The 19576-nt window shown below is 41.2% G+C and overlaps 1 protein-coding gene across 1 annotated transcript in view; it reads left to right on the top strand.

Moving 5' to 3' along the window:
- The window catches only part of ptprq (protein tyrosine phosphatase receptor type Q), a 39758-nt gene that overhangs the window by 15214 nt on the left and 4968 nt on the right, over positions 1 to 19576 (top strand). Inside the window, exons 22-54 of the mRNA XM_078256895.1 lie at positions 2427 to 2496; positions 2661 to 2860; positions 3019 to 3247; positions 3365 to 3493; positions 3599 to 3745; positions 4021 to 4184; positions 4692 to 5199; positions 5339 to 5500; positions 5813 to 5992; positions 6086 to 6193; positions 6636 to 6917; positions 7031 to 7312; positions 7726 to 7846; positions 7959 to 8113; positions 8255 to 8400; positions 9028 to 9199; positions 10600 to 10920; positions 10994 to 11269; positions 11402 to 11553; positions 11829 to 11970; positions 12481 to 12756; positions 12860 to 13231; positions 14418 to 14527; positions 14733 to 14919; positions 15027 to 15265; positions 15623 to 15692; positions 16019 to 16177; positions 16413 to 16695; positions 16857 to 16930; positions 17054 to 17153; positions 17388 to 17516; positions 18428 to 18472; positions 19434 to 19460. Coding sequence (XP_078113021.1) covers positions 2427 to 2496; positions 2661 to 2860; positions 3019 to 3247; positions 3365 to 3493; positions 3599 to 3745; positions 4021 to 4184; positions 4692 to 5199; positions 5339 to 5500; positions 5813 to 5992; positions 6086 to 6193; positions 6636 to 6917; positions 7031 to 7312; positions 7726 to 7846; positions 7959 to 8113; positions 8255 to 8400; positions 9028 to 9199; positions 10600 to 10920; positions 10994 to 11269; positions 11402 to 11553; positions 11829 to 11970; positions 12481 to 12756; positions 12860 to 13231; positions 14418 to 14527; positions 14733 to 14919; positions 15027 to 15265; positions 15623 to 15692; positions 16019 to 16177; positions 16413 to 16695; positions 16857 to 16930; positions 17054 to 17153; positions 17388 to 17516; positions 18428 to 18472; positions 19434 to 19460 — 6017 coding nt within the window. The remainder of the gene's footprint in view (positions 1 to 2426; positions 2497 to 2660; positions 2861 to 3018; positions 3248 to 3364; positions 3494 to 3598; positions 3746 to 4020; positions 4185 to 4691; positions 5200 to 5338; positions 5501 to 5812; positions 5993 to 6085; positions 6194 to 6635; positions 6918 to 7030; positions 7313 to 7725; positions 7847 to 7958; positions 8114 to 8254; positions 8401 to 9027; positions 9200 to 10599; positions 10921 to 10993; positions 11270 to 11401; positions 11554 to 11828; positions 11971 to 12480; positions 12757 to 12859; positions 13232 to 14417; positions 14528 to 14732; positions 14920 to 15026; positions 15266 to 15622; positions 15693 to 16018; positions 16178 to 16412; positions 16696 to 16856; positions 16931 to 17053; positions 17154 to 17387; positions 17517 to 18427; positions 18473 to 19433; positions 19461 to 19576) is intronic.

Raw genomic sequence — 19576 nt, 5'->3', positions numbered from 1 at the left:
TATAATCATGTGGACAGATCTCATTGGAACAGACTATTCTCTTGATGTGGCTGAATACTGGTAATTGATCCTGACTGCATTATTAATCCGGTAAACAGATCTATGGATCCACAATGGCTCTTTCCACTGTCTGTTGTCACTGAGCTTGAATGTGATCATGCTTATTAGTTTTCAGAATTCATTAACCCACAGTGACCTTCATACAAAGGGACTCTGAGAGACTGACACACATCGTGATTGTACCTGCACATACTGCATTTGTGTGTGTGTGCATGCATGTATCTTATTACTACATTTCACCTGTGAGTGTGTTGGCCCACTAAGCCATGCACAACACTGAGCTGACAGGCTAGGAAAGTTATATTCATGTTAATATTATCTGAGCGGTAAAAATTATAGATACTGTAAGACGCAACAAATTTCTCTCTTAATGCATCTTGTTGTTTTGTATTTAAGTATTTACAGCTTTTACAGTGTCATTGTTGTAGACAAAAACAATAAAAAATGTCAGGTAATAGAGACAATATCATGAACATCTTTTTCATTACAGTGGTCCTCCAAAGGTGCACTTTAAAATGTCGGATTCACAGAGGCATTGAACTTTTTAGACTGTAGTTTTTGATGTTGTTATTTTGCATTAGACTGTACTATGCAGGTGTTGGGCTTGCTCTCTGTGAATGCTCCTCTCTTGGTTAATTTTCTACAAGTATTTGCATTAAGAAACATTTTTAATGCCAATTAAAAATTTAAAAAAGCCCTGTCTAACCTAATGACCAATCTAAAAACACTGATCTTTTTCTTCTTCCTTGATCAGTTGACATTGTTTTTTAAATATGCAGTGTTTTTCATTGTGCTCCAGTAAGTCCAATAAGACTTTTGAACTTTTGAATTCTTGACCTCTGAGCTTTACCCTAAATCTGTGACGTTATCTCTATATAATTTTACGTTCTGTGTTACAACTTTTTCATTTCTGTATTTATAAATATATGTATATATTTATACAGTAGTTATTACTTCTCATTATGCCTATACATTTTGCAATTACTGTCTTCCACATATTTATATTACCTTATTTCACATTACGTTATATCTATTCCTATATTTTAACTTGCACTATTTTATGTCTTATGTCTTAGATTCTCATTTAGTTGTTTTTTTTACTCATGATTTTCTGTTTTATACAAATTTAATTAGCATTGTTGGAGGGAACCTGAGACCCAATATTTTCTGTAATTTTTGTGCATCTGACAATAAATAACTTGACACTTGTATAAATGTATAGAAAATGAAAGCTGAAGATGGATGTTTCAAGATAAAGTTTTGGAGGTGGCATTCATTATTGTCCATTTTAGATGAATTCTCTATTAGCCTGATAATCAGACTTAAATTGGCATTTCATTGTCATGTCATTAGCCTATTGTATTTGCCTGTATTATTATTATTCGTCTTCCTAAGAAATCCATGTTCCCATGCAAACTCACCAAACTCCAAAGTCCAGTCCTATGCTAAACTTAATCAGTGCGATTTGTGTGCTAATTGTCTTGATGGTGAAGGTACAACAGCCATCTAAAATTCTAAACTTTAAAAATTCATAACAAATCAGCTGTAAATGCTTCAACGTCGCAACTTATGCCAAACTGTAGCCCCAATAGAGCAGAAACTGCTGTTACCTTGTAGCAATTTTGAAGTCCATGACTCTACTTTTTGCAAAAACTGCAAAACTTCTTTAACCTATCTCCGCCCACGTTTGTTTCAATTGACACCAAATTTGGGCAACTTCATCTTCAGACTGTCCTCCACAAATTTACCATCCACATTTTTGATTTATCCAGTCCAGTTTCAGTTAAAGAAAGTCATGTTATTGAGTCAACCCAGGCTGACTGAATAAACTATAGCCCAAATAGCTAGAGGAGTCATCACCTGGACAATAGCTCACTGAGATCAGCGTTTGCATTTTGACGGAAGATTGCGAGTTTAAAGCTCAATGGTCACAATGCCATGTCTTATACAAAATCAACCATTGTACTTTGGACACCTTCCCTGTGAGTTTAAAATGCTTGGCCCTGACCATCGCTGCAGAGCAGCTATAATTATTAATTTATTTTTCATTCATTTGAATTTATTCTGTTTTAATCTTTGAGAAGATAAAAAATGTATGCAGCAATCCAGAGGCTGTGGTGTGTTTACATACTGATAACATGTTCACCTGGTGTATAATGTTGTATCATTGTTGTTCATGTGTTACTGAGATCACTGAATCACCTCTAACAGTGTTGTTCCTGTTGTGATCATTGCCTAAGATTAGGACCTAATTGGGATCTGATGACAGTAACATGAATGAATCATTATAAGTAACCAACCTCTCTCTCTCTCTCTCTCTCTCTCTCTCTCTCTCTCTCTCTCTCTCTCTCTCTCTGTCCATATAGGTAGCAGCCATATCTCCAGTTGGAATAGGAGCCTTCAGCAAATCTTTATACATAAAGACCTCTGAGTCCCGTGGGTGTTCATGCACACACACACACACACACACACACACACACACACACACACACACACACACACACACACATATATATCTCAAAATCTATCAGTAAATGTGTATATACAGTATTGTATGTCTAGGTGTGTGTACACTCATTTCTGTATGCATTTTCCTGCAGCCCCTGGCCTGGTGACCAACTTGACAGCGTTTGCCCAGAACCACACCTTCGTCATGGTTACCTGGTTTCTGCCACACCGCATCAACGGCCTCATCACAAAATTCGCTGTCAAGGCTAAACATGCTCGGACTGGGCAGACGGTCCGCATGCTGGAGGTCAATGCAGAGGACATCATGACCGGCGCGTTGCCTCACTGCAATGTACTGCATTACGATGTCACCCTTTGTCTTTTTGACTGAACTCTTTTTGTGAAATGTTCTGTTAGTATGTATTAGTATTATTATGTATAGGACCGTGTGAAGAACATAGGGCTAAAAATAGAAATCTACATATGTCCTAAATGATTTTGCATGTATAGGATGCAGCCGATATCCTGTCCCGTGCGACTCTCAGTCCTTTGGGGATAACAGCATCGTCTTCACCCATCACCCTTTCCGCCGTGCCCCCTGCAGCCTCCTGGAGTGTGCCCATATCAGTGGGAGTTGATCAGCTACGACCTTACACTGCATATCTATTTGAAGTGTCTGCCTTCACTTCGGATGGAGAGGGGCAGATAGCCTCCACTATGGTCCGCATGCCAGAATCAGGTGTGGGGGGAAAAAGCAAACCAGGCCGTAGCTTTTGTTTAATTTGTGTTATTAGCCTATACAATATTTACTGCATGAAAATGAAAATGATTATTTCTGTTTGTTTGTGTATGGCAGCCCCAGAAGACCCGCCACAGAACCTCTTTATATTGAATATGACGTCTAGATCAATCTCCATATCCTGGAGCTCTCCCAGCATTATCACAGGAAAATTCACCTATGTTCTCTACCTTTATGGACCTACAGGTCAATACATATTAACTCTTGAACACACTTGCATGAATGCATAGACAGATTCAATCTCTAAATTGATAGAAATTCAAAACAAATTCTATTTCTTCTTCATCCCAGGATATTTGTTTGAGAACAGCACAGGAGACACACGGTTTGCTCTGAGTGGTTTGACCCCCTACACAAGGTACACAGTGGCCGTCCGAGCCAAAGCTGCTGGAGAAGTGGGTCCAGCAGCGCAGGATGTTATAATTACATCTGCTGAAGGTGAGACCACTCATAAACTAATGTACTAACACATTGCATTTAGATGAATCTCCATAAATTCACTTAGATTATAAAAACAATCTTAACGATACATATTTAGTTTTTAGATTATTTTTTGGAGGAGAAGGTGATCATGAAAACACAACTGCAAAAAAAGTCAAGATAACAAAATAAAGTCCAAAATAATAATATTCACATGGTAGAGGTGTGTTTTGTGTACTTCTATGTCTGTGTTTGATTCTCTCTGGCTTTTTTTTGTTTGTTTGTGTGAGTAGCACCCAGTGCAGTGCAGGACTTGATGGCAGAAGCTGAGGATTCAGTTTCAATCCGTGTGAGTTGGAGAATGCCTGCCCAGCCCAACGGTCCAATCACCCAGTACAAACTGCAGGTTCTGGTTGCCGAAATTCTGCTGCAGGACATCACCCTCACTACAGAAATGGTAGGCCAGATGTGACCACCATGGTCTTATGGTATTACCACCATAGATTCAGTGTTAAAACCCGAGCCTGTTCAGTAAAAAAAGTTAGATGAAATGTAACTGTTAATCTTTTCATATACTTATTGTACATGAAGCAACATGTTTTTTACAGTGAAAAAATTTTTCAGGTAAAAGACATAATATCATAAACACCTGTACAAGCCATTAGAACAGCCATGATTATATGATATATTAATTTCATATTCAAAAACACCACTACAATAATAAATGAACATATTTTTCAATAGCATTTTTTCATCAACAGTTTATATAAGGTTTATAAGCTTTACAAAAGATTGCAATTGATTTGCAATCTACATGTTTCTCTGTAAATTGACAACTTTCTATAATCATTGGGATTATTGTTAAAAAAACATACTCATATGCAACCTGTAAGCCATGTCCACTGTAATCACCAGAAATCAAAAACTACAGTCAGACTATAAAATGTACTTTTTCTTCCTTCAGAATACAACTGGTTTGCATGAAGATAAGACACTTCCCCCTGATGTCCGTAACAGGGGTCGGCGTAAGAGAACTGCTGAGCTCAGTCTGATTACTTCACCACCGACTTTCACGCCCACTATTTCTGATCGCACACTGCCCACTGGTGCGACTGCTTCCAGCCTCACACACTCTGGACAAAGAAGCGCTAACCCCATTACTAACACCGATGCTCAATCGACTGCTCACTCCGTGGTCACTGAGAAGTCCAGCACCAGCTACGTTTCTGCTTCATACAGCACAAGTATTCAATCTTCTGATTCTGCAGTCTCTGGGACCTTTGCATTTTCTCTTACCTCTGTACCACCTGCTACCCTTCCACCTTGGCTGACAAGGCAATCACATGCTGGGGATATGCCCTCAGATTCCTCCCCCTTGGCCCTGACCCCAGGCCAGCTCCGCTTGTCTACACATGATGCATCAGTTACAGGACACTTTTTAACACGCAGTGCAGCAGCTACTGGTACTACAGGTGGGGGAGCACTAATCATAAACACTGCTTCACTTAACTTCCTGCAGGCCTTAATACAAGGATTTGTATCTGTGCTTATAAATCCTGTGTGTGCGCGTGTGGTCTTGTGTATCCATCTGTGTCTGCATGCATACCGCAGGTGTAACAGTGAGAGAGGAGGTGATGGACGTTTTGTCTGAGGAGTTGTCTTACCTGGTGTCAGATCTGAATCCCTTCACCGAGTACACATTCAGGGTCACTGCTTCCACAACAGTGGGAGAGGGTCCTGCAACAAATATCACTGAGAAGACCCGTGAGCAGGGTGGGTGCTCACATGTTACATTACATTACATTTATTTAGCTCACGCTTTTATCCAAAGTGACCTACAATGAGTTAATTCAACCATGTGGGTACAACCCTAAAAAGTGCAAGAATCATACTGAATCAACTTCACATACACATCACATATGCTGAACTGCTTCAAGTGCTATATTTAGAGACAATAGGAAATAGACAAATCGTTTTTTACATGTCACTTGGATTTATAATTAACTATGTTATATGATAAGGTCTGCAAAACCTAAAAAAAAAACTTTATTCCTAATAATGTCTTGTACTGTATGTGTTGTTAAGTCCCTAGCTCAGTACTTGAAGTGTCCTATAAAAACATCAGCTCCACCTCCATACTAGTGAGCTGGATCCCACCACTCAACCCCAATGGGCGGATCACACATTACACTGTCTATGGCCTCAAACTGCACAGTAATCAAGCCCTGAAGTGGGTTACTAACACTACCAGCATATTGATAACAGGTAGAGTTATTGCCTTTTCTGAACAGCTCTATGCAATCATTATAAGCATTATAATACAGATCTGTCGCTAAATATCTCTGTTCTAATGTATAGATTTGGACAAGTACACTGGTTATAAGCTACGTGTAGCTGCATCTACAGCTGTGGGAGAGAGCTCTCTGTCTGAGGAAGATGACATCTTTGTTGTCACCTTAGAGGACGGTATGTACTGAACACAATCAAACACAAGTGGTCAAACATTTGTTTGAATATGAGTGGTGGAAGTAACAACAAATTAGATAATGAACGTTGAATCTGTCATTGAAAATAATTGAATTAAAACTGCACATGTCAAACCACTGAAAAGATGACAAAGCATCTAGTGTTGTGTTTGTGCAGCTGTTTCACTTTGTTGAATTGTTGTGGGTGTCCAGTGTGTGGCATGCACCTCACACTATCAACAATTCAGTGTCAGTAAATGAATGCCAAAGTCATATTAAACATTTAAGTTGTACAATGTAAATATTGAATGACCAATATTTAATGTGATGCTAGATCAGATAGATTATTTGATTGTTTGATTTGATTGTGTTGACCTATCAATTCAATCACATTTCAATCACAGTGATCCAATGAAAGATCACTCTGGGACTTTCTTCCTCAGAGCCCGACTCCCCCCCTGTGAACCTCTCTGTGGTTGACACCAGCCCCTCCACTACCACATTGGCCTGGTCTGCACCAGAACAGGCCAACGGGATGATCCAACACTACGAGGTCCTGTATGAGAACGAGTCCTTCTCTGCGTTGATGAACACTTCCTCTAACACAATCACTCTGATGAACCTGAAGCCATTCTCCTACTACACCGTGTCTGTTAGGGCATACACGCGTTACGGTCATGGCAACCAAACGTCAGATGCTTTATACCTGCTGTCCGGAGAGGACGGTGTGTTGATGGATGCATCCACCCACGCGAATACACACATGTAAAAACCTTTAGTAACAATATTAACTGTTCCGATTTTAGTAAAGGTGCATCTTCTTGTGTTGTCTCTTCAGTCCCAGGCAGTCCTCCGTATGGCGTTACGTATGAATCGGTCAGTCCCAGCGAGGTGAACGTGACCTGGCAGCCTCCTCTGCTGCCTAATGGGGTCATCACCCACTACAGCCTGGAGCTGTGGAATTCCAGTCATTATCTGAACCTCACCTCCCCAACCAACAACATCCACATCACACATCTGAGGAAGTATGCACGCTACCGCGTCATGGTGCAAGCACACACACGCGTCGGGCCCGGGAACTACAGCAGCGAGCCGCTCAACATCACCACACTGGAGGATGGTGAGAGGGATGGGAGAGAGGAGGAGGGTTTGTTTTCAGTTCCAGAACACTGCACGGATGCATCATGGCTGAGTTTGAAGGGCATCTGACTTTCTTCTCGTCTTTTCCTCCTCAGTTACATCTCTCTGTTTCAGTTCATGCTAATGCTGTTACATCACAGGTATCTGATGCCACGTGACACTCGTGTCTCCCATCAGAACTGAGGAGCACAAACAACAGAGTCATTACAACTAACTCATTTTTTAATTTCAGGGCAATATTCTGTTTCTCTCTGGCACGTTCCTGAGGAGCCGTCAGAGGTTCTTATCTGCCCAGAGCAAATATATTTGTACCACTCATCAATTTTTGTATTGATGATAGGCCATACTCCTGTTTGTGTTATGTTATTGGAAAGTCTTTCCCCTGCATCTCAGCTCCAGACACACCTCCTCAGTTCCTCCACGCCAAGAAGTTGTCAGACTATGAGGTAGAGTTGTCGTGGCAACCACCACTTGAAGCAAATTCAGACATACTCTACTACATTGTCAGAGTTTGGTGAGTTTCTTAATCTACTTCTCTCTGTCTGTTTGACTCTCTGTTGAAAAAGGTTTTTAAAAAAACAAACAACACATTGCAACATAAATGGTTGCCTGGCTCTCTTTGTTAGGAATGAAACGACTGAGCTGTGGCAGAATGTGACAGGGACATCAGTGGTTATTAATGTAGACTCAGAGAGTCGCTACAACGCTTCTGTCTCCAGCTGGAACAGACTGGGAGATGGAGGAGTGCTGATCTACATCAGCTTTAGCACCATCAATGCAGGTGCTGGATGATTGTTAATGGATTTTTAGACAGATAACTTTATCATCCTCTCCTACAAAATATATCTTTACTATGCATTTGTAAGTTTCTCTTTCTGAATATTTGTCTGTGTCCTTTGTGTCTATGCTCCCTGGGTCTCAGAACCAGTTGACCCCCCGCGGAATGTGACTTTTGCAAATGTGACCACTTCCTCCGTCAACTTGCTGTGGCACCCGCCTGCTGAACCTAATGGAATCATTGTACACTACACCATTTACTACTCGTATAACAACACTGTGGCTGAGCAGGTGAGATACATACTGTTTATACTGTAGGTTCCCTCGCACTGATCTCATTAACCTTCCAGCAGCAGGCAGTTGTTTTCAGCTGAACTCACTGTATGCTACCTGCACAGCACCAAACAGCAACAAAAGTGACTAGCTGGTAAACATAGTGAAGCTGTTAGCAGCTGAAGATACAGATATTTCTCTCAGGAGTTGGTGTAGACCAAAACAGAGCTTAAAGAGAATGTTGGACTTACATTTGTCAGGGCACAAACATGATTCCAAAGCTATTTATACAAGTGCTGGATGTGTAAATAGCTCACTGATACTAACTCATAGTTTATTGCTAAGACATGCACAATATAAACGTTATATTTCCATAATATATCAGTGTTGCGTTTATAGCTTGTTCTGTTGCCCCCAAGTGGCCAAAAAAAGCAACACTGAATTCAAAATCTGAATAAATGAGTAGAGAAACATAATAAATGCAGATGTTTCCTGATGAGTTGTGGTGGAACAACAACAACTGACCAAGACACTTAATGTTGAGCTTTCCTTTCATTTGTCACCCATCTGTATATATTCACAACTTTTGATCTTGTTTAAATGCCTTTTTCAGTGTGTGAAAGAAAAACAATTTTTTCTCCACAGACGGTTCCTATTTCAGACTTAGGTGCCCCTGCCTCTCCTGATTCAGCCCTCTCCTACACTCTGACTCGGCTGATTGGGGGCACAAACTACACCCTGTGGATGACCTCCAGCACAGTGCAGGGGGACGGAGGGGTTCAGAGCGAGCCACTAAGCCTGTTCTTACCGGAGGACGGTCAGTCAGACTAACACAATCCCACATACACTAATATATATATATATATATATATATATATATATATATTTATACGTTAAAAAAGACTAGACATGAACATGAAATACTACACATAATGCCAGATAATTATTGCATACAATAATTCAAAGTCTTACTGGAGGGTGAGTCTGCACACTTTTTTCAAAACTCTTCAGCTCAAAAAATTACATAAAAACTCTGCGATTGAAGATGTGACTTTCAGCCTGTTAGTAAAAGGGGATAACAATCTGTCCGGCAAACTGGCTCTATTTTTGTCCGCCTGTGACACTGTGCCTTGACGACAGCCAGTTTGTGTTTCCTTTTGCTAAGCACGACGAAAGTGGTGAGAGTAAAAGAGAAAGAGAGGGCAGAACCCATTACGATATGACAGAGAAAAAACAAAGCCTTACATGCTTTAAGAATGTTTGTGCTGTGCTAATGCTACAATTGCATTTTAGCCACAGAAACTAAAATTTTAAGATAAGATTCAGTTGTACTTAGTCTTTTTGATAGCATCAGTGTGAAAAAAGTGTTAGTTTTTATGTTATTTTCGGAAAAATGGTGGAGACAGCTGCCACAGACTTTGTCACATACAGTTCATATTTGTACGTTGTGATTTTTGTTCTTTTCTTATTAACATAGAATTCTCTGTCTCTGAATGATTACTGCTCATACTGACTCTGTATCTCTGCCTGTGCTCTAGCCGCTCCACTCTCAGCCAAGCACCGGATCTCCAGGGCACCTTGTCTCTCCCGCACAGCCAAGCCCTGTGCTGGGCTCAGACCCCCACACACACCTGGCCCCTCACATCCACTCATTCATCTTATGGATCTCTCAAGTGTTATCTCCCCTTTCCCCTTCATCTCCCTTTTTTTCTTCTCTGTGTACCATGCTTTATTTTCGGAGGGGCGGAGACGATGAACAGGATGAGTATTTACTCCTCAACCCCTTTCTTTCTCAAGGTTTCCAGTGTGCTAGTTTCTCTCTTAAATGCCTCTGTATGTCTCTGGATTGGCTATTATTGTAGGATACTGTTGTTGTGTCTGTTAACTGTGTTGTTTTACTTTGCTGTGTACTTCTCCATTGTTAAAGTAATGTCATGCGGTATTGTTCTATTTGATGTGCTGTTGTTGATTTTGTTAATTGCAACAATGCTGCCAATGATTATGACGGTGCTTGTGACAGATGATGATGATAATGATGATGATGGTGACTGGTGTGCTGTTCATTTTCCCTCAAGTGTCGGAGTGTGTATAGTTGATTGATGTCCTAATTTACTGCCTCATAGTACAGTAAACTCACATCAAAATGCTCAGTTTTCAACCAATGTTGTCACTGGTAGTCAAAAATAGTAACACTATTCTTCTTGTTTCCTTTTTCAGTGCCAAGTGACTCGGTCCAAAACCTGACGGCTCAGATCTTCAGTTCCACAGCCATCATTGTCAGCTGGGACCCTCCAATGGAGCCAAACGGCCGTCCCACCTACCTGCTCACCTTACAGGAGGCCGGCACCCCCCCAGACGTATCCAACCAAGGGGCTCCAGCTGTCAACAAGACCATCAGTCGTAACACAACTGACAATGTCTTCCTATTCACTAGACTCAAGAAGTATTTCCCTTATGTGTTGACTGTTACCCCGGCAACTGGTGCTGGCGCAGCCTACAACCATACCAGCACAATGTATTTGAGAACGGATGATGATAGTGAGTTTATCTTCACAAACATTCACTTATGAAGTATGGTTCATGTATTTATTGTGTAACTGTTTGTCCTTAGTTCCTAGTTCTGCTCCATTGCTGGTGTCCACCCAGAATCTGTCGTCCTCCTCTATCGCAATAGCCTGGCAGCACCCTCTGGAGGCCAACGGGGAGATAACAGAGTATACCCTGACTGTGTTTGGCCCAGGGGGCTCTAGCACATTTCATACCCCCAACACCTCATTCACCCTCACCAACCTACTTCCATACACAGCTTACAACCTTACTGTTACGGCTGCAACGCGTAAAGGCTCAGGGCCTTATCTGCTGCTGCAGCTGCACACTGATGAAGGAGGTTAGTTTGAAAGCAGTTTTAAAATGTCTCTAAGATCCTAATTAGATGATATTTTTTCATGAAACTATGCATGTTTATCTACTGTCTGTTTCAGTCTATCTTCTTCTCTTTCTGCCTTACTTTGTGTTTCAGGCCCCATGTCCCCTCCCCGTAACCTGACTATATATAACCACACAGCAGTCTCAGTGCTTCTGAGCTGGGAGCCTCCTCTGGAGCCCAATGGAGTGGTGATACAGTACGGCTTCAGGATCCGAGACCTCATCACACACACCGTCACACACAGGGTACCGTTAATTTCACACACCGAAAGCTACCCCACTATAACAACAACACTCACACTTACACACTCCAGAGACCCACTCGGTAAAAGTACACACTGTCATACTTCCGGTCGCTCTAATTTCACACTCCAGATACCACTCAGCAGTAACATTATACTTGCACACATATGTGTGCAGATACAATAAAATATTATCCACTCCAGTAAACAGGATTGGATGATTTAATCTTTAATGTGTCCTTTTTTTATGTGTGTGTGTGTTTGTGTGGGTGTGTGTAGAATTCCTCTGGTCCGTCGACCACAGAGTATCTATCGGGCTTCAGGCCTCATAGCTCCTATGAGATTAGTGTTTACACTTACACCAGAGTGGGCCATGGGAATCAGTTCAGCAGCCCTGTAACCTTCACGACTAATGAGTCAGGTAAAGTACAAACTGTCTACACACAAGGGATGTAACACTGATTTAGGTCACTGCTCACAGTTTGTGGTTCTACATTGATTTGTACAATGTGTTGAGTTAAATTCGGAATATCTTCTCTGTAAATTATAAGTACTGTATAAAACATTGTCAGTATTTTACGATCTACTCCAACAAGGTTTAGTTTATGTAATCATTGGACCAATAATAAATAGATAAAAATGTGGTTATGGTTGTTAGTTAAAGAAAATATTATAAGTTTAAGATAAAGCAGATTTTTTGCTTTCACATAAATTATGCACCAGGATTTCTAATGACAAATCTGTAGTGTTTATCTGCAGACTGCATATTTGTAGTTTCCAGAAATTTAGTCCTGTGCAAAGACTTTTTTTCAGCATGTGCGATGAAATAACCAAAGGCTAATACTGAAAATGAATTGGGTTCTTTCCTCTTGCAGTGGCCAGTGAAGAATAAAGCTAGTGCTAATATAACAATGCCATTGTCTGTCTGCAGTGGCTGATGCTGTTGGGAACCTGTCTTGCTCAGGAGTGAGCTGGGATTCAATTCAGTTGTTTTGGGAACTGCCAGCCAACCCCAATGGACAGATAATTTTTTATGAGATTCTAGTGAAGGTAGACTCGCAGTCCTACACACACCAGGCTCACACACCAGAGTACACAGTGACTGGGCTGTCTCCAGACCAGGAGTACACACTCACTGTGGCCGCAGTCAACTCTGCAGGATCCGGAGATAGCCTGAATTGTACTGCTTCCACTCTTTCTGAATCAGGTAGTCAGTCTTCTTGTATTGTGTCGCATTTTGGCTTCCAAGTGCTAATATACAGTAATAGAGAATGAATACTTAATTATATCCTCTTTGTTTCCCTTAACAGCCCCAGCTGCCCCTCGCTTCCTTACCATCTCTCAGGTCACACCTAACAATGTGACACTACAGTGGGCTCCACCGCTTTCCATTCCAGGCCTGCTGAAAGAGTACCACGTCATTGCACAGCTGCTTTCAACTGTTTGTGAACCAAACACACTAACTACTGCACAGCCGCCCCCAGAGGATGAACTGACCTCAGACTGCGTGGACTCTAATGTCACAGTGTCAGTGAATGCATCGGACGGCATTGAAGAGAACCACAGTGTCACACTCCAATCCCTGGCTAAGTACAGATACTACCGCTTCAAAGTGGCTGCTGTGACCAACGCTGGAGTTGGAGAATATACACACTGGAATTACGCACGGACCCTGGCTGGAAGTAAGAAGGTCACAGTGATGAGATGACATTTTTGTGGTTCCAGGGGAGACCCGGCAATTAGTCAGGACCTCAGGATTAATATTTGACTAATAAATCTGTGATGTTTTCCCCCAGGTATTCTAGTAAAAATGATACAGATTGACTAATTTGAATTAGAGCCGGGCGATATATGGAGAAAATCAAATATCACGATATTTTTTACGAAATACCTTGATATCGATACCACAACGATATTGTAGTGTTGACTATTGGTGCTTTCACAAAATATTTACACAATGAGATTTTTGATAAATAATCATCAGTAATGTGGATATAATGACTAAGTGGGGAAAAGGCAAATAATAGAACAGCTAGAACAGTCTGGTAAGTTCAGAAATTTACATAATTTTACTGTAATGCAACCTTTAAAACCAGGAAAAGACACCACTAATGCCATATTACGATATTACGGTATCTAAAATCTAAGACGATATCTAGTCTCATATCACGATATCTATATAATATCGATATATTGCCCACCTCTAATTTGAATCCTATCTAGAATCCTGTCTGGTGTTTCATTATTAACTTTGGACTGTGGCATCTCCTTCACAAGACCTAAACAAACTTAAATTGTTGTCTTGTTATCATGGAAGATCTTTATGTCTTCACATGCTATAGTATTATAGCCAGTTATAGCATCATAATAATGAATGTATAATAACCTGGCGTTTTAAATTTTTCCGAGGTTCACATTCTCATAGCACTATGCAGCTTTTTCTCTTTTTGAGCCCTGTTATTATTCTTATTGAATGAATGGGTTTGATAGTAAATCAGTAGGGAATTATGTGATTTATCATTTCAGTTAAAACATACTAAAATAAAGCAGGCTGCAGATCACCAGCCCTGTCCACAGCAATACAGTACTTCACAAGTAATTAACTGTACAAGCACATCCGCAACTGTAGACAGAAATTTGAACAGAGGCAAAAGACATTTTAGAGGCCATAAGACTACGTATAAAGAAAAGTAAAAACATGGCCCAGGCTCACATTCAAAGAGGTTCCAGCCAATGGCAGGGTAGCATCAATCAATATTAGCATGATAAAAAAGCAACATTTAACAGGCTTTTTTTTTTAAGGCTTTTTGATTTTTAATTTAGTAGCACATCGTAAGCATTCTGTGTTTCTCTTATCTCCTTCCTCAGACCCTGATGACCCTCCCCGTGACCTGAAAGTTACCCCCACCTCCAAAGGCCTTCACATTGCATGGGCCGCTCCAGCTGTTCTCTCTGGACCGACGTCGTATCTTGTGCAGGTCACCTTATTGAGTTTCAGTTTTACAGACACACAAACATGAACATGTCACTAAGATGTTCTCAGAACAGCTCAACACGGTGTTAAGTTGGTCAGATTTTTTAACATAATGGTGTGGTAAAATATGAAACAATATGAAATTACTCCAACTCTAATCATCCACATACAAGCATTTAATCTGTCCATGAACTATCCTGTTGAACCAGGTGGATGGTCCTGGTTTGAACATATCAACAGTCCGAGCTCCAGGAGAGTTGACGACTGTCGTCGTGACTAACTTGACTGCTTTCACTCGGTACTTGGTGACCATCACTGCCTTCATTGGTCCATTGAAGCACGCTGCCAGCCAGGGGAAGGCCATCGGGCCTATTGAATTTCAAACGCTGGAGGAGGGTATGTGGAAATGTACATCTTGGGAGCACCTAGCTGCTGCCCACCTGTAAATATAACCAAATATTTATTATCAATTCTCTCTTGTATCATTTATACTCTGTCCCCAGAGCCCAAAGACCCTCCCAAGAATGTAGTTGTATCAGTTATCCCAGGGGAAGTGAACCGTGTGAAGGTGACTTTTACCCCTCCAGAGGAGCCCAATGGAAACATTACTGCGTACTTTGTATACGTCTATGAAAAGGAACAACTGATCAAGAACATCAGCCTTAATATTACCGAAAGAGACCAAGACATGCTGACTGCTGTCATAGAGGGCCTAAAAGGAGGACATAGCTACAACATACAGGTGAAGAACACACACATATTACACACACAGAGGGCAGTGGTGGCCTAAAGGTCATTACCATCACTGAGGTGCCCTTGAGCAAGGCCCTTAACCCCAACCGCTCCAATGGCGCTGCTCAGTGGCCACTGGAGCACTGGGCAGCTTCCAGGTGTGAATGTGTGTAACTGTGCAAATGTGATCAGGGCATTCCTGCAAAATAGAGGCTTCCTCTCAGTGAAACTTCCCTGAATAAATAAAGTTTAAATAAAACTACCAGTTTAACCTTGTTCAAAGCATTGTTTTCGTTTCTTTAACTCATTCTGTGCTTGTCCCTCTTTCTGCTGTCTCACCTCTGTTCTTCTTTTTGTCGGTTTGTAGATTTCAGCAAAGAACGGGGCTGGTAGGAGCCCACCCAGCCCGCATGTCCAGATAACTACAGAGATCAAAGGTACAAGTTCCTCTTTCTGTGAGTGCTCTGCACTGCTCTAATAGTGTTTCTCCCTTCCTTGTTGCAGCAGCGTAGTATGGATGCAAGACAGAGAATTGCCACTGCACAGTAGCATTGCCTGTTCTGACACAGCAAATGTAACTCAGCAATATTGTGTATTGATGATGTAGAGGACTGAGTAGTGGCCATGTAAATGCAACAGTCTAAAACCAAATTTTTACACACTGTATTCTTTACAACAACCTGTGTGTGTGTGTGTGTGTGTGTGTGTGTGTGTGTGTGTGTGTGTGTGTGTGTGTATTTGTGTTCACGTGTGTGTATTCCAGCCCCAGCCAAGCCAACCCAAAGACCCCAGGCAGTGCTGGGCCATGGAGGGGTTGCCATGGTAACCCACAGGAGTATCACCATTCGCATGCCTGCTTGTTTCTATAGTGACGACAATGGACCAATCACAAAAATTCAGGTCATCGTGGCTGAGTCAGGGGGTATGACTCTTCACAAACATTGACAGCCATCACTTTTAGTTGAATACACTTGGGTATCGGTCTTGTTTGTGCTTTAAGCCTCAAGTAGAATCTTGTTTTACACTATGTCACTCTGTCCTAAGCTCACAAAAGACAAAATGTATGCAAAAGCCAAAGGGCTTAACGTCAGCAGAAATTTGACTCAGTTCCCCTGCAATCTCTTCGCCCTCTAACTGACTTACTCATCCTGTCACAGTGAAGGACATGCAGAACCTGACCAACTGGAAGAATGCATTTTTTGATCGTCCTGCCCCTTACCTGACGGACAAGGGGTTCCCCAACCCGTCATGTGATTTGGGAGACGGGGCGTTGCCCACAGACGCACATGTCAGAGATGGCCGCAGTGTGTCTAGAGGCGGCCGGTCCTCGGTGAGGAAAAATCACACTACGTATGTGATCGGAGAGAACGATGACTGTGTAAAGGAGAACAACACTGATAATTTCTGCAATGGACCTCTGAAGCCAAAAACGGTCTATGTGTGAGTGCACCACACACACACACACACACACACACACACACACACACACACACACACACACACACACACACACACACACACACAGAACAACTTCAACATTTTTGTGTGTAACATGTTTTATAATAATATAATGCTGACACTGATGGTTCCATATTTATCAGGTTTAGGTTCAGAGCCACTAACATCGATGGCCAGTACACAGACTCTGAGTACTCAGAGCATGTCAGAACTGCAGGTATTTATATTCATCTCTGTATTTCTCTTAATCAAAAAATTTAAAACATAAATCCTGTATAGCCCTGTTTGTGTTGTTTTTGTGTAATGTTGTCACCTCTGTCTCCTCTCCTTCTCTCTGTAGTGGACGGGCTGTTGACCAGAGATGAGCAGATCATTCTGGGTGTTCTGCTCTCCTTCTTCTTGGCTGTGTTGCTCATCATCATCATCTGTGGCTCCGTCAAGTAAGATGGCAACAGGCACTCAATCATTTGCCAACACTCATACATTTACCAAAACTCTGCATTGATTGGAATTTAGTATTAATGCACAAAAAATACCCGAAATATAAATGTTCGTAATTTTGCATTGCATAATTAGTAATAAATTTATAAGTTATAATAATAAGTTTCCTTTTTTATTCATTTTAATTCTGTATTTACCTTGTTATTAACCAATGTCTTTGACTGACATGTCAGGATCCATCAGCGGAAAAAGGAGGGTGGGACTTATTCACCCAGAGAGGCAGAGATCATAGAGACCAAGTGTAAACTGGATCAGCTGATCGCTGTGGCAGATCTGGAGCTGAAACAAGAGAAACTCAACCGGTTAGTCTGTGTGTTTAGTTTGAATCCAAAAGTGTCACTTCACCAAATATAACACACATTTTTGGCAGCTGAAACAGAGTGCACACTAAATGAGTTCAAGCTTGATTTAGCTGCTCCAGACGAGAGTTTAAATTTAAGTCAACAAAATGTCTTTGCTGCAGCCAACTTGATGTACGCTCCTGTCAGCACAAAATCTTCTAGTGTTGTAGAGTTTGTGCAGAAAATAGAAGCAGCAGCACTACGAAACAACACAGCATCATTGTGACTTTATAGTTTACCTTCAGTTCTCTGCAGAGTCATCCTGTCTGAATCTCTCCAACCATCCTCTCATACAAATTCAGCGTCAAGCCCTTTTGTTTTTCTTCTTTGGCACACACAAGTGCACAGACAATAAGTGCTGCAAGCTGGTGGGAAAGAAAGTCAAATTCAGTGTTAGTTTTGGTATATCAAGGTCATTGATGGCTAAAATGAAGCGAGAAACTACAGCATAGAAAAGCTTTTAACATGAGTAGTACCCTTGTTTTTATATTTTATTTGCCAATAAAGAAACAACCATTAGGTATGTGCTTTCTAAGCACCTTACTTTCTTATATTGCTGTCCACTCATTTTAGATGTCAAAAAAGCAAAGATTGTAGATTTTTCACAGTTGCATGTTGTGGTCACCGCTAAGCTGCTCCAGCTGTATTGTAAATTCAAACTGGCGTCATCAGGACAGTGTGCCTCTCTGCTTTGTTGAAGCTGAGATCTGTATAAACGCCACCTTTTAAGCTCAGTTTATGTTATATTAACACACTCTTTCTTGTTAATTGTCACATGTATGGCACAAATAATGTTCCTTGCACGTACACAACACTTGCATTGACTTGCCTTGGCTTTGTTTTTCTCTCACTGAGCGCTTTTCTCTCACCAGGTATTCTTCCTTCTTCTTTAGGCGGAAAGAGATTTATGTGATCCAGTAAGTTTTGATCTGTGTGCCGCATTTTGGTTTGTGCTTTGTTTGCATGTTGTACTCCACCTTTCATTTACGTGGGGCGGCTGTGGCTCAGGTTACTGATCGGAAGGTTGGTGGTTCGATCCCTGGCCCTGCAGTTCCGTGCCGAAGTGTCCTTGGGCAGACACTGAACCCCAAATTGCTCCCGATGCTGCGCCATCGGAGTGTAAATGTGTATGAATGTTTATCTGATGAGCAGGTGGCACCTTGTATAGCAGCCTCGGCCACAGTGTATGAATGTGTGTGAATGGTGAATGGTTCCTGTACTATATTAAAGTGCTTTCAGTACTCATTAAGACTAGAAAAGTGCTATATAAATACAGTCAATTTACATTTACCATTATCTGCACGTACGCCATTGTCATGTTAACCATTAAGGTTTAAATCATTAATCTGTGTTGCTTGGTAAACCTTTGGTGGAGGTCAACAGTTGAGTGAATCAGTGACATAAACGTTTCAGCCTTCTCCTTTTCCTCCATCACTGGCAGGGATTGCAGAGCTGTGCCGACACTACTCTTCTTGAGACCATTTTAATTAGTTTATCCACTCACTATCTCCAAATTGCTTGGAAGGCTTAGCTGCCTTAGAGGGCACAAGTGGTAAGCTTTATCAATAGCTAAGGATCTGCGCAGCTACAAGTCTTCAGCAATGCAAAGAAACATCAGCCACAGGGGAATAACCACACGCCTAGTTCAAGTTTACTGATGTTCACAAATTTCTTTAGAATGAAACATCAAAGTCAGTGTTTAATCAAAGTGAATTTGATTAAAAATGGTAAAACTTAATTTGCTTTAACATACAATGCCACATACTCTCTGAACTGAGGATCAGTTCAGCTGTCATGGACAGAATACCACAGTGTGGGTTGTGATTTTTTAGTTAATTTGTTTATTTTGGTTGATGTTTGCTGTCTATTTTTATCTAGGCTTCTCAGCTACAGGAAATCACTCAAGTAAGTCATCCTGCATAATAATGTGAATATACACACAATAGTTGCAGCATAGATCAGCATTTTTTGTATGGCTCAGTATTAAGTATGTTTATTATCCTGAAATAAACTTACAGCAA

This window comes from Sander vitreus, chromosome 8 (assembly GCF_031162955.1).
Source record: "Sander vitreus isolate 19-12246 chromosome 8, sanVit1, whole genome shotgun sequence".
Taxonomy (NCBI): Eukaryota; Metazoa; Chordata; class Actinopteri; order Perciformes; family Percidae; genus Sander; species Sander vitreus.
The sequence above is the reverse complement of the archived record's forward strand: the minus strand, read 5'-3'. Positions and strand labels throughout refer to the sequence as shown.